Source organism: Scyliorhinus canicula, chromosome 9, assembly GCF_902713615.1.
Source record: "Scyliorhinus canicula chromosome 9, sScyCan1.1, whole genome shotgun sequence".
NCBI classification, from domain to species: domain Eukaryota; kingdom Metazoa; phylum Chordata; class Chondrichthyes; order Carcharhiniformes; family Scyliorhinidae; genus Scyliorhinus; species Scyliorhinus canicula.
In genome coordinates this window covers 47,447,124-47,470,448 of record NC_052154.1, presented here as the reverse complement: position 1 = coordinate 47,470,448, position 23,325 = coordinate 47,447,124, and the positions used below count along the sequence as shown (strand labels likewise).

The 23,325-nt window shown below is 54.8% G+C and overlaps 1 protein-coding gene across 1 annotated transcript in view; it reads left to right on the top strand.

Moving 5' to 3' along the window:
- The window catches only part of LOC119971294 (multidrug resistance-associated protein 9-like), a 331,741-nt gene that overhangs the window by 209,118 nt on the left and 99,298 nt on the right, over window positions 1–23,325 (top strand). Inside the window, exons 17-19 of the mRNA XM_038806659.1 lie at window positions 15,972–16,044; window positions 16,148–16,351; window positions 17,247–17,381. Coding sequence (XP_038662587.1) covers window positions 15,972–16,044; window positions 16,148–16,351; window positions 17,247–17,381 — 412 coding nt within the window. The remainder of the gene's footprint in view (window positions 1–15,971; window positions 16,045–16,147; window positions 16,352–17,246; window positions 17,382–23,325) is intronic.

Genomic DNA, 23,325 nt, shown 5'->3' with positions numbered 1-23,325 from the left:
CCCCAGGCAGCACAGTATATCATCTTCAACTTGGATAAAGCCCACTAGGTTGCCCAGGCAGCGGTTTTGCCGGCATCAAAGGCATGCTCCAGGTCCAGGGGGTGATCAATGGGACGCATGTCTCCCGACGAGCACTGGCGCATGAGGGGGGTAACCTTCATCAATAAGAAGGGATTCAACTTCCTGAATGTGCAGCTGGTGTGCGACCACTAAATACACATCATGCACGTCTGTGTTCGCTTTCCAGGCAGTGTGCACGACACCTTTGTCCGACCGCACTCAGCTTTTCCCGACACCTTCTAGTCACCCTCCCAGATGAGGGGTTTGTTCTTGGGCGACAGGAGTTATCTGCTTCTGATGCCTATCTGGAAGCCCCGGAGCAATGTGGAAGAACTGCTATAACAACGCCCATACAGTCACATGGGGCATTATCGAGTGGTGCACCAGCATGCTGAAGGTGCGATACAGGTGCCTAAAACGCTCTGGAGGGGCCCTCCAATACAGCCCTGGGAGGGTCTTCCACATCGTGGTGGCCTGCTGAATCCCCCACAACATCGCGCAGCGGAGGGGAGACTTGCTGGAGGAATAGATGGAGGAACGCCATGCTTTGTCGAACAAGGAACATGCAGAGAATGGCCAGGGTGAACAGGACACGGGATACGGACAGGCATAGGAGGCTCCAAGATGTGTGCTCCAGGCTCACCATGCACGGGACAACCTGATCGCCTCCAGGTTTTCCGGCTAGGCAGCCTGGCCACCGGCAGCTCAACTGTCCCGCACCCCCTTCCTGCACTCACTCTCCCCCACTCCAGCATCCCCACCAGCTGCGCACAGGCTGTTGGTCCTGGGTTGGCAGTATCAGCGGGTCCGGTGCAGTGGATGATGACGACCCCCTCCGCAATGAGCTCTGGTGCTCCACATCATCTGACGTGCCAACTTAACTGGTGTCTCACTTCCCAGCCTTATGTGTCCTAACACTCTTACAAGGTGGTTCCCCAGGCGGTACATCAGCCATGTAGGTGACCTGCTTCATTTCCCGCCCTGTGATTGGGTCCTCGTTGGCAGCTAACTTCTGGAGCGACCGGGCCAGGATGGGCCCGGCAGTCTTCCGGATGTCACAGGTGGCATTTTGTCACTTTGTTCTGCCCGCTGCCCATTGGATGCATCAGGGAGAGGTGGGAGGGATTCAGCACGGTAGCACAAGTGGATAGCACTGTGACTTCATAGCGCCAACGTCCCAAGTTCGATTCCCCGCTGGTCACTGTCTGTGCGGAGTCTGCACGTTCTCCCCGTGTCTGCGCGGGTTTCCTCCGGGTGCTCCGGTTTCCTCCCATAGTCCAAAGACATGCCGGTTAGGTGGATTGGCCATGATGACCAAAAAGGTTAGGCGGGGTTATTGCGTTACGGGGGTAGGGCAGAAGTGAGGCCTTAAGTGGGTCGGTGTAGACTCGATGGGCCGAATGGCCTCCTTCTGCACTGTAGAAAAGCCATCATTATTCTATGATATATCAGCTGGAACCTTTGCAATTCATGTTTTAATTTCAACATTATATGACAGATCGCTGATGATTGTAGAGATCACGGGCGCGAATCTCCGCTGTCACGCCGGTTGGGAGAATAGCGGGCCGCGCCAGTTTTTCACGCGACGCCAGTCCGACGCGCTCCCGCTATTCTCCCAAACGGCCAAATTTGTCTCATCGTGTTTTGCGCGCAAAAACACGGAGAATCACCCGATGCAACCAAAATGCCGATTCACCGGCATCCCCGCTATTCTCCGGCCTGGATGGACACCTGCTTTTTAAAGTCGTCAGCCAGTCGTGCTGGCTGACGAGGATTGAGGAGGTGAGCGGACCGTCCCGGAGTCTCCGCAAACTGGGGAAGGCATCCCCGAGAACGCAGCGGCCAGTGGGGGGGGGGGGGGGGGAAAGAGCGTGAAGTGGGGGGGGAGAGAGGGAGACGTGGAGGGGGAGAGCGAGTAGCGGGGGGGGGGGGGGGGAGAGCGAGTAGTAGGGGGGAGAGGGAGTGAGTGGAGTGGGTCGTCCACCCCCGGATGCAACATGTCAGCCACCCTGCCATTGCAGGACGGTCACGAGGACACTGCCGCTGGTTCCCCTGTGGCTGATGGCCACAGCCCACTGACGCACCGGTGAGGAGGACGTGTTGTTAACTGCCCGTTGGACGCAGAAAGTGACCAGGGGTTAGGCTGGCCGCGTGTCAGCAGCGTGACCAGGCAACCAGGACACACAGGTATCCCGTGGCAGGCGGCTGCCGAGCTGTCGAATAACCTCCGTCTAACATGTCGTTTCTCTGCCCCCACCACCCTTCTGTAGGTGACCATAATGTATTCTAACCGAACAGCTATGTTTAGCGCAGTGGTTAGGGCCGCTGCACTGCAGTTGGACATCCAGCAGCCTCCACGGCCACATCCCACAGTGGATGCAGGGGCAGCTGCAGGAGCAGAGGGAATGGCCGCGGAGTGACCCGTCGTCGAGCAGCATGGGGGGGAGGAGGAGGAGGAGACATTGATGGTGGAGCCAGGGCGCCAGAGGCGTCGACCTAGGCCTAGGGTGTACCGTGCCCGGATCTCTTTCGAGACAATGCCGGACATCACCTGCAGGAGGAGACGGTTGCATATATCTGTCACCTCGTGGCGCACCTCGCCCCACGTGGAACGGGAGGAGGACACGCGATCACGGTTGCTGTCAAGGTGACGGTGGCACTTAACTTTTATGCAACCGGCTCCATCCAGTCTCCGAGCGGGGACCTATTCGGGATCTCGCAGGCATCGGTGCACAGGTGCATCCGGGATGTGACCGACGCCCTATTTGCCATCGCCGACCGCTATATCACATTTCCCGAGGACAAATCAAATCAAGAAGCACAAGCTCGTGGATTTGCCAACGTGGCCGGGATACCGATGGTCCAGGGGGTCATTGATTGTGCTCACGTCCCCATGCGCTCACCTGCAGGCAACAGGGAACTGTTCACAAACAGGAGGGGGACATATTCCATGAACATCCAGGTGGTACGCGACCCCCGCATGAAGATCATACACGTGTGCGCAAGGTTCCCTGGAAGTGTGCATGATGCGGTTCATTCATCCCTGCTATGTTCGAGGGACGGCCCCCCTGGCTGAGGGGCTAGTTGCTGGGCGACAAGGGTTATCCACTGAGGTCTTGGCTGATGACGCCCATACGGAGGCCTTAGACCAACGCGGAGACCCTTTACAATGAGGCCCATGCAGCAACCAGGGATGTGGTGGGACGCTGCTTTGGTCTGCTGAAAATGCGATCCAGGTGCCTGGAACGCTCTGGAGGGGCCCTGCAGTACCAGCCCGACATTGTAGTGGTCTGCTGTGCGCTGCACAACATCGCGATGCAGAGGGGAGATGCCCTGGTGGAGGAGTCGGAGGGAGAAGCCACTGGCAGTGGTGCCAACACGGAGACGGAGGGGGAGGTGGAGGAGGTTGGTGGAGTGTCGGGCGCAGCACACAGACATGGCCCGGGTGCTGGTAATGTCCAGGACGCTGCACGACGGCACCGGCGAGGACAGCGGGCACGCGACACCTTGGTGGCAGCAAGATTCACATGCCGCGTGCGATGGCACCGCTGAACACTACCACTTCAATCTGCATTGCCAGTCGTGCAGACGGTCAGCACACAACTCTCACCACCAACCCACCCCCCCCCCCCCCCCCCCCCCGGCACCCCCCGCTCCTTGTACACTGCTCCACTTCGAGATCACCCTTACCACTGCGGCACAACGGTATGGCATGACATTGACATTGATGGCTGTGTCAGCGGGTGTGATCAGTGCCATGTGGAATGATGACAGCCCGCTCTGCGATGAGCTGTGAGCTCAGAATCGTTAGACAAAGTCTGACTCATGGCAATAGCTGAACCATCCATCTCGGCGGTCGCTGAGTTTGTCAGGGACACTCCATCATGTACCCGCGTGGGGTAGCTGTGGGAGGGGGTGGGGGGGAAGGGACTGCTCACCAGGCACCGAAGTTTCATCGCTCGTCAACCCCAGCGACACTCGGTCACCATCACGATCCCCGTGGCAACGGAAAAATCACGGGCGGTATTCTCCGCTCCCGATAAAAATCGGGATGGCCGTCGTGAAATCGGCCGAGCTTCACGACGGCCTCGGGGCCTGCTCCCCGCACCTAATTCACCCCACCCGGGGGGCCAGCAGCGGGCCCCCGTCGTTCCTGGCCGCGACCTTGCCGCGCCGGAAATGACGCGGAAACGGCGCTTTTCTGATGTTATCCGCGCATGCGCGGGTTGCCGGTTCCAACCCGCGCATGCGCAGATGACATCAGCGCGCAGACAGCACGAACCCGCGCATGCGCGGTGCCGTCTTTCTCCACCGCCGCCCGGCAAGACATGGCGGCTTGATCTTGCCGGGCGGCGGAGGGGAAAGAGTGCGTCTGTTTTGGACGCTGGCCCGACGATCGATGGGCACCGATCGCAGGCCTGTCCCCTCCCGAGCACAGTCGCGTTGCTCCCGTCCAAATCGAGCCACCTAGATGCCCCAAACGGGTGTGAAGGGCCGGCCGCTCGGCCCATCGGGCTCGGAGAATCGCTGTTCGCCGTGAAAAACGGCGAGCGCCGATTTTTCCAAGCGGGGGGGAGAATCGCTAGGGGTGCCAGGGGGGCGTAGAAAATGTCGGGAGGCCCTCCCACGATTCTCCCACGTCACGTGGGGAGCGGTGAATTCCGCCCCACAGTCTTACAAGTTAGGTGCAACAGTGAGTTTAATGGTGAATATTATGTACAGATGCCCTAGCCCCTACAACTAAACTGTGCCCTTCACCTGTGCCAACTTACTATGTGTTCCTCTTCATTGCCTTCCAGGCCCTACCACTACGTCTAAGTGAATCCCCAGATGGTACAGCAGGAGTGGAGGCGGACTGCTGAGAATCACGCCCTGCGACATGTCTCCCCCTCGGCACTCGTTTCCTGGGGCGACCCGGCCTTGATGGGCCAGGCTGCTCCGCGGGCGATTCGGATGACGTGGTGCCACCCTGCTCTGCCTGCTGCCCACCCGATGCATCAGAGATGTGACGGGGGAGGCCAAGCGTTCAGGGACGTCCCGTGATGGAGTTAATGGGACAGGCCCCAGAACCTCCTCCTCCCTTGGGGAGCCCGGTGGCCCCCGGGCCTCACTGTGGGACGGAGGTGCGAGCGGGGAGGTGCCCCGTCGCCCCACCGACACCTGGCGCTGCCAGTCCTGGAGGCCTACAACCGTATCGACCAGGGTCCGAAGGTTTGCTGAGACGGAGTCCAGGGAGTAAGACATTCCCGCCAGGGACTGTGCGACCTCAACCTGTGGGTGTACGACGCCATCCAGCACGTGCGTCAGGTGGTCAATGCTCTCCACGACTGACTCCTGGGACTGGGCCATGACCGGCTGAGACTCGGCCAAGGCCCCTGGCGCGCTGGCAATATCATGTTGGCTCTGGCGCATTGCTGCCTGTGAGAGGGCAACCCTCTCCAGGGCCATGGATGATGTGTGCACATTAAGCCCAATGCCTTGCAGAACCTGACCCATGGCCAAAACAGTTTCACCCATTGCCTCGACCACAGACGCCACCCGTGCAGTGTCGGCCTGGGTGGCTGCCATGAGCGGCACCACTCCCTGCTCCTGGACGTGGTTTGACTCCTCTAACTGCGTCTGCAGCTGCTGGATGACAGCCCTCATCCCGTCAGTGTGTCCCTGGGTTTCAAAATGCATCGGCTGTCCGGGTGGGTCGAGTAAATCCAGGAAACCGGGAAAGTCTGGGAGCCAGCTGAATGCTGGACCTGGGCTGCCCTCCGACCGTCCAGCCCCTCGGCTGCTCCGACCTCCACCTGCTGTACCGGCTCAGCTGTGTGGTGCACACCAGACCGTGACCCAGGAGCCTCATCACTTAATTGCCCAACCGAGGTGAGTGTCTCTGGGATGGTGGATGGTGTGGGAGACAGCAGTGCCGCAAGCTCTAGGTCCTCGTCTGTCATTGTGATGAATGGTATCAGTCGCTGCTGTAACTGTACCTTACCTTTAATACATTGGCCCTTTAAGACCGGGCTTGGAACCCTGGGGGACTCCGCCTCTGGCTCCGGGAAATGGTATATAAGATGAGGCTCACTCGGCAGCACGTGGTGAGCACACTTCTCGGCTGCTGTTCAGTTCTCGGATGATTAAAGCCTTTGAATTACCAATCTTCTCTCCTGTGTCGTAATTGAGGGTATCTCAGTCATAAAATCAGCAGTGTCCTCGTCCCAGTCATATCCAGCCGCAGGGCGCACGCGGCCCATGTCTGGTTCTCCCTCATGTGAGTCTGTTGACTGTGTCGCCGTCATGTGTGCGTCCTGCTCTTGAGTCCCCGATTTGGAGGATGGCACTCCTGGCTGACCTCCTGCCACCCTCTGGCGTGCGGCCCTGGGTGCGGTGGTGGTGGCGGATGTTCGGCTGTGTGTGGCAGCAAACGGCCCTGGACGCTTGTCAGCACGCCCTAGGGAACAGAATAATACAGGGTTATTTAGACACGCTCGGCCAGGCGTTGGATGGTCCAGTGGGCAGAGTGTGAGGGGACAGAGGATGGGGGGTCCAATGGGCAGAGTGTGAGGGGACAGGTGATAAGGGACATGGGGGGGGGGGGATTGTTGTGACCCGGGGGCACCCTCGTGACACTTACCCTGGCAGCCCTGGTGAGGTTGTGGAGCTTCTTGCGGCACTGCTCCCCAGACCAAGGGGTCTGCCCCACAGCACTGACTGCCGTGCCCACCTCACGCCAGGCCCGTCGCACAACGCTGGCAGGGTGACGATGCCCTCTTCTAGGGCAGATGATGCCCCTCCATTGCTCCACCTCATCGAGCAGGGTCTCGAGGTCAGTCTCACCGAACCTCGGGGTGGCCCTCCGTGGCTCCGTCATTTTCACCCCCTCACTTGTTGTCGTCGCTCACGCCCTTTTACAATGCGGAGCGGCGTCATTCGGGCGTTAGTCGTCATCCCCCACATGTTTCCCGCGGCTCCGCTCCTAGCCCATTTCCGGGGCCAGAAACGATCGGGAACGGGCCCGTTTTGCGTCGTCGTGAAACTCGGCCGAGTTCACAAAGGCCTTCCCGATGCCGCACGGCATCGGAGAATTGCGCCCCACATATGTGAAGCCATCAGAAATCTCCATTGTCACATTTTCAGTGTTGGGTAAATGCAATGTGACAAAGTCTTGGATAAATGCAATGTGACAAAGTCTCGGACCATGACGTTTGTCTTCCTGATGCTGATAGTGAAATCAAACTCTTTATAGGCATGAGGCAGTCTGTTTTCTGCAGAAGGTGCTCCTGGGTATGGGATGCCTCGTCAGTGCAGAGCAACTCTCTGATGACGAGTTGCCACACTTATGTTTTGAATTTCAGTCGAGCAAGGCAAGGCATCAGTTCTTGTATGTAAGAAGGCACCCTCTGTAAAGGACATGACGATATCGAAGAGCAGAACATGCCAGAGTGTTAGAGACAGAACACAGCTGTCTGACCCCACTGCAGAACTCAAAGGGTTCCAATGTTACCCCGTCATGGCTGACCTTACACATCATGTTGTCAGAGAAAAAGATCACATTGAGCAGCTTCTGTGGGAAGCCAATTTTCACCAGCAGCTTAGATAGATTGCCTCTGCTCACAGGGTCGAATGCTTTGGTCAGATAAACAAAGGCTATATAATGGTCTTCTTTGTTCACTGCATTTCTCTTTCAGCTCCCGGATTGAAATGATCATGACTTTTGTGGATTTTTCAGTTCTGAAACCACACTGGGTGGCACAGTGGTTAGCACTGCTGCCACACAGTGCCAGGGACCGGGGTTTGATTCCAGCATCGCTGACTGTCTGTATGGAGTTTGTACTTTCTCCCCGCGTGGGTTTCCTCCGGGTGCTCCAGTTTCATTCCACAGTCCAAAGACGTGAAGGTTAGGTGAGGTTCTGAGGGTAGTGCGGGGGAGTGGGCCGAGGTGGTGCTCTTACAAAGGGTCAGTATAGATTCGATGGGCTGAATGGCCTCCTTCTGCACTGTTAGAATTCAATATTTGGGATATTTATGTTCGGCAGTCTGACAAGGGAAACACGACCAAATATTTTCCCCATAATGCTTAGCAGGGGATGCCTCGATATTTGTTGAAACTGCTGTGGTTGACCTTTTTTCTTGCACAATGTTATGACACCCTGGGTAAGTGTGTGGTCAATTCCAGCCCTACTCGTCCCGGAGTCACAACACAATAATTCTTACAAAAATTCTCAAAGTCTTCAGGGTCAGTCAGGGTCCCTACAAGTTAGAAAATACAGTAGTCACAGGCAGCAGATTGTCTGAAGAAACACTTTATTTCTTATCAAACTGGGCCTTCAGATCAAGGGTGGCATTCAGGCCTATTTCTTTGTGCAGAGACACTTTATTTCACATCAAAACTTGCTTCCAGCTCATAGTTTGAGTTCAGGGGCGGGATTCTCCGAAAATCAACACAATAGACGGAACCCGGTACCAAACATGGCGTGGATTACTCCGGCGTTGGGCCCCCCGAAATGGCGCAATTTCTCTGGCCCGGAATCGGCTAGCAGCGGCGTGATGCCATTCGCGACGGCGTCACCCGTCACGGATGCGCCGTGTGATTGACGGCGCGCGGCGTCACAACACAAAAGACGCCCCACCCCCCCCCCCCCCCCCCCCCACCGGGAGAGCTGTCAAGATGGCCGCCCGCCGCACAGCACCAAGGTTCCAGGAGCGGGACATCAAGGCACTCCTGGACGCAGTGGAGCAGAGGAGGGAGGCCCTGTACCCCGGACACAGCCGCAGGGTCGCCCCACGCCTCAACCGACACCTGTGGAGGGAGTTGGCAGAGGCCGTCAGCGCTGTGGCTGTAACACCAAGGACAGGCGCCACGTGCCACAAGGTCAATGACCTTGTCAGGGCAGCCAGGGTGAGTACACCCCCCCCCCCCCCCCGATGTGCGGCATAGCCCTAGGTGCAACTGACATGACTGCACCCACCCATGCAGCCTGCAGTGGCAGTATACACACAACTGCTGGCCTGCATGTATATCTCTGCCTAACACTGTTGACCTTCATCACTGCCACCACCCCCGTCCCCGTCCCCCCGTCCCCTACAGGAGAAGCTGATGAGAGACCACTAACCATTCATGAGGAGAGGGCCCTGGAACTCGCATACGGACCCGAGGACTGGGAGATTGCGGATGCAGAGGTCGGGGGCACACCACCAAATGAGACGCCCCATCACCTGCCCCCCTTCCCTCATATCCCTCTCCCCCCATATCCCTTTCCCCATATCCCCCCTTACCCCATATCCCCCTTCCCCCCATATCCCCCTTCCCCCCATATCCCCCTTTCCCCCATATCCCCCTTCCCCCATATCCCCCTTCCCCCATATCCCCCTTTCCCCATATCCCCCTTTCCACCATATCCCCTTCCTCCATATCCCCCTTCCCCCATATCCCCCATATTCCCCTTCCCCAATATCCCCCTTCCCCCATATCCCCCTTCCTCCAGAAGATACCCATATCCCCCTTTCCCCCATAACCCCCTTCCCCCATATCCCCCTTTCCCCATATCCCCCTTTCCACCATATCCCCCTTCCTCCATATCCCCCATATTCCCCTTCCCCAATATCCCCCTTCCCCATATCCCCCTTCCTCCAGAAGATACCCATATCCCCCTTTCCCCCATAACCGCCTTCCTCCATATCCCCCTTCCCCATATCCCCCTCCCCCATATCCCCAGATCCCCCATATTCCCCCATATCCCCCCAGATTCCCCTTCCCCCATATCCTCCTTCCCCCACATCCCTATATCCCCATTTCCCCCCTCCCCCATTTCCCCCGATCACCGCCTGCGTGTCTAACCATGTATGCTGTATTGTGTATTGCAGGACCAAACGTTGAGGCACCCGTCCTCGCGGATGCCGACCGCCCACAGGGCAATCCAGGGCGCCCACGAGACAGGGAGCAACCCGGCACATCAGGCATACCACGCCCCCAGGACGATCCAGGGCGGCTACGAGAAGGGACAGACCCGAGCACCAGGGAGGCGACGCCCCCCCCCCCGTCTCGTGCGAGAGCGGCGATACAGGCGGGCAACACCCAGTGACGAGGGGGGCACCCACAGGCCCCCGTCGCAGCCGAGCCAGGAAATCCCTACCCAGGACGCCCCTACCCAGGACACCACTGCCCAAGACACCCCGACCCAGGACACCACTACCCAAGACACCCCTACCCAGGACACCCCTACGCAGGACACCCCTACATAGGACACCACTCCCCAAGACACCCCGACCCAGGACACCACTACCCAAGACACCCCTACCCAGGACACCACTACGCAGGACACCCCTACATAGGACACCACTGCCCAAGACACCCCTACCCAGGACACCCCTACCCAGGACACCACTGCCCAAGACACCCCGACCCAGGACACCCCGACCCAGGACACCCCTACCCAGGACACCCCTACCCAGGACACCCCTACCCAGGACACCACTGCCCAAGATACCCCGACCCAAGTCACCCCGACCCAGGACACCACTACCCAAGACACCCCTACCCAGGACACACTACGCAGGACACCCCTACATAGGACACCTCTGCCCAAGACACCCCGACCCAGGACACCACTACCCAAGACACCCCTACCCAGGACACCACTAAGCAGGATACACCTACATAGGACACCACTGTCCAAGACACCCCTACCCAGGACACCCCTACCCAGGACACCACTGCCCAAGACACCCCGACCCAGGACACCCCGACCCAGGACACCCCGACCCAGGACACCCCGACCCAAGACACCACTGCCCAAGATACCCCGACCCAGGACACCCCTACCCAGGACACCCCTACCCAGGACACCCCTACCCAGGACACTGACACACACGACACTGACACACACGACGCTGACACACAGGGGACGGGTGGACTGGAACCACCACCCAGGGGACCGTGGACTTTGGGTCGGACGAGGAGCACGACACAATGCCACTTCTATCTCCAACACCCTCCACCATCGCAGAGACACTCACCTTGGTTGTGAACTTTAGCGATGAGGCTTTTGTCACACTCACTGGTGCGCACAACACAGCCGTACCGGTACAGCAGGTGGAGGTAGGAGCAGCCGAGGGGCTGGGAGGTCAGAGGGCATCCTGGCGCGAGCAACCATCTGCCGCCCAGACGGGTCCCGCGTTCCTGGAGTTGCCACACCCACCTAAGACCCAATGCAGTCACGGACCCAGGGACGACCCAGGGCCGGCTTGGGGCGGCTGCAGACGCAGGTGGAGGAGTCCACCCTCATCCAGGAGCTGGGAGTGTTGCCGGTCATGCATGCCACCCAGGCCGAAATTGCAAGGGTGGTGTCCACGGTGGAGGCAATGGGAGTGACGGTGTCAGACATGGGGAGCAGTATGCAAGGCCTGGGGCTTTCCGTGCGGGCAGCGTCTGTGGCCCAGGACATAGCTGCCATCTCACAGGAAGCCGTGAGCAGAAGACGGGACCGTGCGCTGCAGGGTCAGGGATCGTCCAGGTGGAGGGTGGTACTGTCCAATGATGTAGAGCCAGGAGCTCATCGCAGAGCGTCATCATTCTCCAAGACCTGCAATAGACATGCCTCCACCAGCGACCGTGTGAGCCCAGCCCGTTGTGCCGCAGCTGGATGTGCAATGGAGGGGTGGTGTGCATGCGGGTGGGGTGGGGGTGCTTGGTGGTGGGCGGGTGGGGGGGGTGAGGGTGGTTGGTGGTGGGTGGGTGGGGAGGTGAGGGTGGTCGGTGGTGGGTGGGTGGGGGATGAGGGTGGTCGGCTGGTGCCGTGGTGTGCAGTCTGTGCCCATGCTCGGCGATTCCCACGCCCACCCTAGCGGCTGTCAGCCTGTCCCGTGCCCGCTGCCCCAGCCGGTAACGGTGGGAAGCCTCCCGTCCATGTCCAGCCCATCTGCCCTGACCATTGACCCCATCTCCTCATCTGGGGAGGACTCGCCTCATCTTTCTGCTCCTCCACTTCCCCCTCCTCTGCCTGCAGCACATTGCCCCTCTGCTGGGCTATGTTGTGCAGGATGCAGCAAACCACAACGATGCGGCCGACGCTATCTGGCGGGTACTGAAGGGTCCCTCCAGAGCGGTCCAGGCACCTGAAACGCATCTTCAGCAGCCCAAAGCACCTTTCTATCACACCCCTGGTAGCTGCATGGGCATCGTTGTAGCCGTTCTCCACGTCAGTCTGTGGCCTCCGTATAGGCGTCAGCAGCCACGACCGCAACGGGTAACCCGTCGCCCAGCAACCAGCCCCTCAGCCGGGGTGGGTGGGGGGTGCATTCCCCGAACATGCCGGGGATGAAAGACTGCTCCAATACGAATGAGTCATGTACACTGCCCGGGTACCGGATGCAGACGTGCAGGATCATCATGCGATGGTCGCAGACCACCTGAATGTTCATGGAATAGATCCCCTTCCTTTTCGTGAACATGGCTCCGGTTATCCGCAGGTGGCCGCACGGTGACATGCATCCCATCGATCGCCCCCTGGACCATGGGAATGCTGGCCGCTGCAGCAAAGCCCGCTGCCCGGGCAACGTGGTTGGCCTGGTCCACAGGGAACTGGATGTAGCAGTCCGCAATAGCATATAGGGCGTCTGTCACTGCTGGATGCATCGGTGCACCGATGCCTGTGAGATGCCGGACAATCCCCACTTGGCGCCTGGAATGACCCCGTGGCATAGAAGTTCAGGGCCACCGTAACCTTGACGGACACTGGGAGAGGGTGTCCTCCCCCAGTGCTACGCGGTGACAGGTGTGCCATCAAGTGGCAGATATGGGAGACGGTTTCCTGGCTCATCCGGCCTCTCCTCCTGCATGCCCAGTCTATGAGGTCCTGGTACGTTGAGCGGGGCCGGTACACACGGGGCCTCATCGGGTGTCTCCGTGGCACCACCACCACCTCCTCCTCCACCTCTGGATCCTCTTCCTCGTCCTGTTGGGTGGGTGGCCCTCCAGCCTGGGCAGATGCCACCTGCCCCTCTGCGTCATGCTCCTCTGCGGCAGCCTCCGCCGCCTCCCTGGAACGCTCCTCCCGCCGCCTCCCTGGCACACTCCTTCCCCTGCTCCCCCAGGGCAACACGTAGAAGTGCGGCTCCCGCCATGAGGGCCAACATCGTTGGGTGATCACCAAACATAACAGCCTGCAGGGGGTGGGGGTGAGACAGACGACATGTCATCATTGCCCATACCCACCCTCCGCAGCCAGGTTCCATGGGCTGCATGGTCCCAACTGTTGGAAGCTGGCACCTGGCCAGGCGGACAACCTCCACAACCCCCCCCCCCCCCTCTCCGACACTCGCCCTCTCCTCCCCGACACTGGCCCACCCCCCTCCCCGGCATGTGCCCTCTCCTCCCCGGCACTCGACCACCCCCCTCCCTGACACGCGCCCCCTCCTCTCCACCTCTCCACCCCCCTCCCCACACACACCCACTCCACAGACACACACTCCCCTCCACACACACCCCCCTCCACACACACCCCCCCTCCACACACACCCCCCCTCCACACACACCCCCCCTCCACACACAGCCCCCCTCCACACACAGGCCCCCTCCACACACACCCCCCCTCCACACACACCCCCCCTCCACACACCCCCCTCCACATACACACCCCTCCACACACATCCCTCCACACTCACCCCCCCCTCCACACACCCCTCCACACACACACACCCTCCACACACATACACACACCCCCACACACACCCCTCCCCCCACACACACCCCCCTCCACACACACACACCCCCTCCAAACACACCCCCCCTCCACACACACACACCCCTCCATACACACACACACCCCTCCACGCACACACCCCCCCTCAACCCACACACTCCCCCTCCCCACTGACTGCGGCCATGCCGTCACTTCTCCTGCGGCCACCCCACACCGTGACCTACCTCTGTGCTGGCCGGCGTCAACCATCAGAACTGGTTGATTCCGTTAAATAGGTGATTTAATTCACGCCGACGTGACCCATCGGCCGGGGGAATTTGGGCAGCCCCGGGGCCCATAGCATCACGCCGGTCCCGCTATTCTCTGAGGTGGGCGGCATGATTCACGGCGGGGCAATTTTGGGGGGTCGGAGAATTCGGAGGACAGCGGGGGCGGGATTCACACTGACCCGCAACTCTACGACCCAGTGGGGGGGTTGGAAAATCCCGCCCCAGGTCTCTGAAATCTCAAGAGAGTGGCACCCTGATTTGCTGGAGAGAGAGTCAGCTGGATCTTTTTAGAGAGAGTTAGTTAGATCCCTCCAGCAGGCTGCCGGAATCAAAACTGAAATCAAATGGCACAGCCTTTTGTGCCAATTCACTGGCCATCTGCCAAATCAAAGTGAGTCATCACGGATGCCAGCAAGTCTGCAATCGGCAGTCTAAATCAGCATACAATTTTGTCTGAATTAAAGAGACAGGCCACTGTTTCCTTCTGCTTGAATTAAAGATATTGGCTGCCTGAAAGACACATGTCCATGAATCATCCATGGCTCATAAATGGAACCACAAAAAAAAGAAATGAGAAATAAAGAAATAAACAGGGAATAAACAATAAGGACCCTTACAACAGAGTCACAAATTTCACATCGTACGCATCCTGGGGCATTGCGCCCTTCCTCCAGCAGATACAGAGATGTTCATGCAGATGTTAGAGGAGTGCTGAATTCTATGTTTGTTAAGTTCAGGCAGTATAGCATCAGCACTTAGAGCTTTGCCCAAGGGAAGCAAGTCAATTACTTTGCTAATCCCCATTGTGCGTTTGATATTCAGCTCTGTTGTAACCGGCAGGCCTTCTGTTATCCTAGAGCTTCCTCCATGACCATATTCTCCCTAGAATACACCTAGGGGGTGATACTCCGAGCCCTGCGGCGGGCTGGAGAATCGGAGCAACCGTGCCACGATGCCCCGATGCCGGCGCGTGATTCTCCGACGTGCAGAGAATCGGCGCTATTTGCGCCGGCGCGTCTGGCGCGCCGCTGAGGGCCGCCGATTCTTGGCCCAGGTGAGCCGAGTGGCCACTCTGACACGAAGTGTCCCGCGAGTCCCGCTGGCGCCGTTCACCCCTGGTCGCTGCCGGCGGGAACACTGCGGGAATGCTCGGGGCACGGCCTGTGGTGGGGGGTGGGGGGGCTCTTTCACCGGGAAGGGGGGTCTCCGATGGGGTCTGGCCCGCGATCGGGGCCCACTGATCGGCAGGCCGGCCTCTCCCCCACCCCCGGGCCTACTTCCTGGCGCGGCCAGCCCCTGAACACCGACCCCATATTGGATCGGGACTGGCGCGCGGAAGAAGTCCCCCGCACATGCGCAGGTTGGCACGGCCCAACTGCGCATGCATGGGTTGGCAAGGCGCCCATTCGGCGCTATGTAAGGAGGCTGGAGCGGCGTGAACGGCCGGGCACGACCTATTCTGGCCCTCACAGGAAGCCAGCACAGCGCTGGTGTGGCGTGAACCACTCCAGCGCCAGGCTGGCCCCCTGTGGGGGCCAGAATAGGTTGTGCCCAGTCCCTGCTCGCACCATAATGAAACGCGATGGCGTTCACGACAGCGCAAACACTTGGCCTCTATATCGGAGAATTGCCCCACTCAAGTGAATGTTCTAGCCATTTTTCCAACTATTTATTGCTGTCGGTGATGACCTCCCTGCCTTTGTTTTCAATGGAACAGTTTTTGCTGATGAATCTGTTGCCATTTTGATCCCATCAAACATGCTCCGGGAATTCCTTGTGCCAAAGTACATCTGAAGGGTAACGTTGTCACCAGTCGTCATTGACATGGTGTTGCACTGTGTGACTGGGGAATGTGTTGTACGATATGATTCGGCTAACTCTGTAATTGTTTATATAGGAAAAATTAAGAATGATTCAGCTATAGAACATGTTGAACTTCTTTATAAACCTGCAGGTATAAGAAAGTGTTAGAAGCCTGCTGTCTACAACAGGACCTGGCTATATTCCCCTTTGGAGATTTAACTGAAGTAAGAAACTTTAATTAAGAATGAGAAGATTGATCTCAGAGACATTTAATTAGATATTGCATGGTAAATGAAAATGTTAATGGTTTTGTTAATTAAATCAAAGATAGGAGAAAGAGGGCTCAACCTGTCAGGTGGGCAGAAGCAACGAATTAGCATTGCTCGAGCTGTGTATTCAGACCAAGATATTTACCTGTTGGATGATCCCTTATCAGCTGTGGATGCTCATGTTGGGAGACACATCTTTGAGCAGTGCGTCAAAAAAACACTCCGTGGGAAAACAGTGATTCTAGTCACTCACCAGCTGCAGGTAATGTACTGAAAACTGGACATTGTCATGGGGTTAGAGAGCAAGACATTTTGAGATGAGGATTTAACATGAAGTGCTCCCTTAAACATGTAAAAGTTGGGATAACTCGGGTCACATTTCCCGAGCAAACACCAGAAATGTGGCATCATCACCAAAGATAAAGCAAAATACAAAAACAGAAAGCACTTAAAACACAGATCAGGCCGGGAACCCCTGAGTATGGGCATGAGGTAGAACTGGCAGATATTACACTTGAGCACAATTTCAGAGCAAATAGAACGAGAGGCGGTAAAAAAAAACACAAATACGTGGAATAATCTGTGCTTGTGGAGAACAGGAGAGGTTTAAGAGACAGGAGTAATTTGAAAATGAGACAATGGGAGGGATCATGGGAAAACCAAAGAAACCGGGATTCTCCGGTCCCCCAGCCGCGTGCTTCCTGGCAGTGCGCCGTTCGCTGGAGGCGGGAAGAGAGAATCCAGCATCTTATCAATGGGATTTCCCATTGAAACCACCCCACACCGCTGAAATTTAAACATTGACTTCTGGCTAAATATACCTGCATTCAAAACTCCCAATTTTCTCAGTAGAAAGGTGTGTTTATCCAGGGATGTAAAATTCAGTAAGGTGAAATTTTAATGAAAGGAACTATTTAAGTATATGTGATATACTTCAACATTCATTGCACTAACATTGAATTCTATTTTAGCATTGATTTCTGAAAGGTTCATGCTGTTTGTCAGAATACATGAAGCAGTTTCTCTGGTGACTTACCCCAGTGACAGTAATATTAGACTTTTCTAATTAGAAGCAAATAATGCTATGCAAAAGTATCGCGATTGACAGGTTTGTACAGATATACCCCATGTTCATTTATTTTTAAATTTATCTCCAGTACTTAGAACATTGTAATGAAATTCTTTTATTGGAAGACGGCAAAGTTAAAGAAAAAGGAAAACATGCGTTACTAATGAATGAAAATGGACGCTATGCCAACCTGATCAACAATTACCAAATGAACCAACCAAATGTAAGAAAATCACAGATCATTTATGTTGAGATGTATTACGCGTTTCTGACCAGTCTGTTGCCTTGTACCAGTGAAATCTGTGCTAAAGCCCCAAGCTACATCCGGGTCAGCTGGTGTCAGCCATGGCTCATTTGGGAGTGCTGTTACTTCAAAGATACAAGGTTCCAGCTGCGAGTGCCATTCCAGGGCTTGAGCACAGTAATCTTTTGGATGAGACATTAAACTGAAGAACCATTTGCCCATTTGGGTGAATGTAAAAGATGCCATGGAACTATTTCCATTCTGGGCAAGGGAGTGTCCCCTGGTGTCCTGGACAGTATTTATCTGTCAATCAACACCACCAAATCAGATTATCTGGTCATTGTCACATTGCTGCTTGTGGGAATTTGTGGTGCTCAAATTGGCGACTGTGTTTCCCACATTACAATAGTGACTAGCCTTCAAAAAAGTACTTCCTTGGCTGTAAAATGTTTTGAGATGACTGGTGTTTACAAAAGCTCAATATGAAGGCAAATATTTGTTTTCTTTCATGCATTTATCATTCATAAGGTAATGCAGCATTCCATTCAAGCATATCAGGGCCAATGTATATATAGAAATGCATGCAAAGTATTCGTTAAGTGAGAACCTTTGAGAGCATTTCATTCAAAGAAATTAAAACACAAGCAAGATCAGCAATTTTGCAGTCAGGGAGGGAAAACATCAGCTGCTCTGTGAATGTTATGTTGTAACATTAATATTTAGGTCACTAGAGAAATTCTCGAGCTAGCAATGCTTTAATTAGTCAGGGAGCTGCAAGTGGGATAATTAGGCCTTTGCTGTTAAGAGTTATGTTACAGTCATGTCTCATTAATCCAACTCTTATTAAACTAAACAAGACATTCAAATCTTGTGCTGAAGTCACAATTCAGCTAACAAGGTTATCATTCCACCATTAATCTGACATTTTTGGAAGCATGAATACCTAAAAACGGGCTAAAGATCCGGGTAAGAATGATTGAACATTATAGAACTAACCAAGGAAAAAGATGATCATATATTCTATGAAACAAAGTTAGCTCCTGAGTGTTGGGATCCTGATAATATCATCTATAAATTGTACCTGATATGATTTATTGGAGGACATGTAAACATTGAAAGATACTGTGGAGTTTTCATGAAGTATCTTCAAGAATCAATGGAGGACTTTTGTAGGACTTTCACTCAGTTCATGAAACGGATACGGCAGAATTCATAAAAATGCTAGAGAAGGTTTGTTGGGCCAGGTGGTCCGTTACAATAAAGGGCCAGGATTGTACTGCGCCTCCCACCCAGCGGGGTATTGTGGTCATTAAATGATCCGCCCGAAAGCATCCCACCCCCCACCCCCCCCCCCCCCCCATTCCCTAGTGGGTGGCGGGAAACACGCCGTATCCTGGCCTATAGTTTATTTCAAAAGCGAAAATGAAAGCGATGCAGCAAATCTGTAACAAAAACAGAAAATGTTGGAATTACTCAGGTCAGTCAGCGTTTTCATCAGCTTTGTCAGATCATTGACAGGCTCTGTTTCTCTCTCCACAGATGCATGCATTCTTTATTTTCTTGTGAAACACCTCATCAGTACCATTTTAATTTTTCTTCTCAGTTTTTTAAGTCTCAGCTCTTCTGTTTTTTAAAATCTTTTTTATTCTTCTCCTTTTTCACATTTTCTCCCAAATTTACACCCAACAATAAACAATAATCAGTAATGATACCCATGCAATAATCATACCTTCTTCCAACTCTTCCTCCCACTTTGCCTTGATCCCTTCTAGTGGGCGCCTTCGCCTCTTCCAAAATAGCCCGTAAACCGCCGATACTACCCTCTTCTCCAGTCCCCCTGTCGTCAATACCGCCTCCAGCCATGTGGAAGCCGGCTCTACTAGGAAGCTCTGTATCTCCTTTCTGGCAAAGTCTCAAACCTGCATGTATCTAAATATTTCCCCTCCTCCAGCCCATACTTCGCTCCCAGTTCCTTAAATCCCGTAAAGCGATTCCAAGAAACAAATCTTTTAGTGTCCGAATTCCTTTCTCCTCCCATCTCCGAAAATTTCCATCCCACTTCCCTGGCTCAAATCTATGCTTCCCCCAAATTGGCATTACCCTTGACCGTGCCCCCAACCCAAAGTACTATCGAAACTGCCTCCAAATTCTGAACAAAGCTATTAGTACCGGACTCCCTCTGTAACTCCCCGGGACCGTCGGGAGTGGCGCTGTCGTTAGCGCCTTCAATCCCGACCCTCTACCCAAACTCTTCTCCATTCTGACCCATTGGGAGTCGGCCCCTCTTACCCAGCTCTGTACCTTCTCCACATTGGCCTCCCTATAATAATACATCAGAAGACCCAAACCCCCTGCCTGCCTTCCTCCCTATTGTAGCACCTTTTCAATTCTGGCCACCTTCCCTCTCCATATGTACGAGGTAATCATCCCTTCAATCTGTCAAAAGAATGTCTTTAGCAGGAAAATCGGCAGGCATTGAAAAATAAACAGGAATTTGGTCTGCACATTCATTTTAACCGCCTGTACCCAACCCGACAGTGACAGAGGGACACCATCCCACCTTGCCAGATCAGCTTTCACCCTCCCCACCAAAGTAGAAATGTTGTACCTATGGAGCACCCCCCTCCTCCCCCCTCACCCCAGTTTCGAGCAACCTGCACCCCCAGGTATCAAAAGTGAGTCCCTGCCTTATGGAATGGCAGCCCCCCCATCCTTGGCCGAGACACCACTAAATATTCACTCTTGTCTAGAGTTAATTTGTACCCTGAGAAAGACCAAACACCCAAAGCAGCTCCAGTATTCCCCCTATTGACACACTTGGTTCCGACACGTATAATAACAAGTCATCGGCATATAAGGGCACCCTACGCTCTATCACCCCCGCACTATCCCTTTCCATACCCCCGAGATTCTTAATGTGATGGCCAATGGCTCAATCATGAGTGCAAACAGCAGGGGCGACATAGGACATCCTTGCCTAGTCCTACGGTGGAGAGTAAAGTATTCTGAGCTGATGTTATTTGTGCGGACACTGGCCCTTGGCTCCTTATATAATAGCTTTACCCAGTCCACAAATCTGGGTCCAATTCCAAACCGCTCCAGAACTGCCATATAGTACCCCCATTCTACCCGGTCAAACGCTTTCTCTTCGTCCAATGCTGCAAACACCTCCGTTTCCTTCCCCTCCATCAGTACCATAACCATGTTCAATTCCCTCCTAATGTTCGAAAAGAGCTGCCTCCCTCTCACAAACCCTGTCTGATCTTCACTTATCACCTACGGGAGGCACTCCTCTAGCCTACCTGCCAGTACCTTCACCAACATCTTTGGGTCCACGTTTAAAAGTGATATGGGCCTATACGACCCAACTCGGTCGGATCCTTATCTTTCTTAAGTAACAGGGAAATCGATGCCTACCCCAAAGTTTGTGGTAACACCCCCCTTCCCTATCGCCTCCTCAAACATCCCCACCATCAGGGGTGCCAACTTATCCTTGAATTTTTTATAATATTCCACCGGAAACCCATCCGGCCCTGCCACCTTCCCTGACTGCGTCCTCTCAATCGCATCTTTATCTCCTGCTCCACTATCATCCCCTCTAATGTAGCCCTGTCCCCTCCCCTAACCTCGGGTACTCCAGCCCATCGAGAAATTCCTCCATCTCCCGGCTTCCCCCAGGTGGCTCTGACCTGTACAACCTCTCATAGAATTCCTTAAATACCTTGTTAATCTGATCTGGAGCTACCACCAACTTCCCTGCCCTCTCCTGCACCTGGACAATTTCCCTTGCCGCAGCCTCCCTACGGAGCTGACCCACCAATGTATGGCCCGCTATCTCTCCATGCTCGTAAACTGTCCCCCTTGCTCGCCTCAATTGGCGTACTACCTTCTTGGTAGGTAGTCGGTCAAAGCTCGCCTGGAGTTCCTTCCTCTTTAACAACTGCGCTGGGTCCCTATCTTCTGTATACCTCCTGTCTACCTCCAGCATCTCATCTATTAACCTCTGACATTCCAACCTCTCGTCATTGTCACCCCTCACCATCGCTTTTAAAGCCTCCCAGACAACTGCCTTCAACACCTCACCCGTGCAGTTAAAACCTATATTCTTCGATTACTTTTTCAATTTTGTGACAGAACTCTCGGTACCCCAACAGTCCCACATCTAACTTCCACCCTGGTCTCTGTACCATCCCCTTCTCAAGTACCATATCCACCCATGTAAGCATGATCTGATATTGCAATTGCTGAGTCCTCCGACCCTTCAACCCCAGCCAGCAGCACCTTCCTCACCATGAAAAAGTCAATCCGTGAGTACACCTTATGGACCGCCGAGAAAAATGAGTACTCCCACTCCCTCGGATGCAGGAACCTCCAAGGGTCCAGCCCTCCCATTTCCACCATTAGCCCAGCCACACCTTCGCCACCCCCCCCTTGATGGGACCAGCGAGCGTGGCTGTGACCTGTTCAATTTGGGCTCCTGCACCAAGTTCCAGTCCCCTTCCACTATCAGTTTGTGTGTGTCCAAGTCGGGGATGGCCCCAAACACCTTCTTTGCGAATCCCACATTGTCCCAATTGGGACCATATACTTGACTTTACATGGTTGTAGAATTTAATTTTTTGGTCAGCAAAAGGGTACGGTTCGAGATGGAGAAGGTGGTTGCCAGTTGACTTACCAGTGCCACTAACCTCCCCTCCAGCGCCCCTATCACAATCACATATCTACCCCCCTGATCTGCAACCACCTTCTCCATCTCGAACCGTACCCTTTTGCTGACCAAAAAATTAAATTCTACAACCATGTGAAGTCAAGTAAGTTGCAATACAGGTCAGTGAAAAGAAAGTTATAACATTTATACATTTTCCAACTCCCCAATCACAGTCCACGATTCCTTTTCCAGCCCCACCCTTCACTTCTGTCCCAAGCCTTCTGCCTTCCTGAACGCCTCAGCCGCCTCCGCCGTTTCAAAATAAAAATCTTTGGTGTTGTACGTCACCCTCAGCTTTGCCGGGTATACCATACCAAATCACAGTCCCTTGTTGTACAGTGCCCTCTTCACTCGGCTGAACGCTGCTCGCCTCTTTGCCGACTCCACCATCGAGTCCTGGTAAATCCGAACTCTAGCACCATCCCACTGCACCTCCCGCTTCTGCTTCGGTTTAACACCTTCTCCTTCATGTGGTATTTACGGAAGCAGATAATTACTGCTCTTGGCGGCTCATTTACTTGGGTTTCGGCCTTAACGACCAATGAGCTTCTTCCAGTTCATACCGGAAGTGGTCTTCACCCTCCCCCATCAACTCTGCCAGCCTCTTCGCAAAGTACTGACATGGCCCTGAGCCCTCTGCCCTATCAGGCAAGCCCACAATTCTCATATTTTGCTGCCTCGAGCGATTCTCCAAGTCCTCGAGCTTTGTTCAGAGTCCTCTGTTGGCCTCCACCACCCTCTGTAGTTCATCTGCCATCGAGGTGAGCTGGTCGCTGTGCTGTGACATGGCCTCCTCTACTTCCTTAACCTTTGCACCCTGTTCTCTCACCTCGGCCGATGTCTTTGCAACATCCACCCTCGCCGGGGTGATTGCCTCCTCCACCAATGATCTCAGTGCGACCGCCATCTCCTTCCTCAAAGCCTCCACGTGCCTCGCAAACTGCTTCTCCAGCTCCACAGCCATCAGCTCGGTCAATCTTTCCATTGAAAGTAGTGCGGCCCCACCACACGGTCCGGCATCCGCCATGTTGTCAGCGCTTTTACTGGTCCTCTCCTTTGGCGGCGAACCCGCATTTCCTCCCTTCTTCACAGCTGTTTTTGGGATCCCTGAACCACTTAGTATTTTTCTCCTTCTTTCTTCAATCTCGAGATAAATAAATAATAAAATAAAATAAAAATAAAATAATAAAAATTATAATAAAAATAATTTTAAAA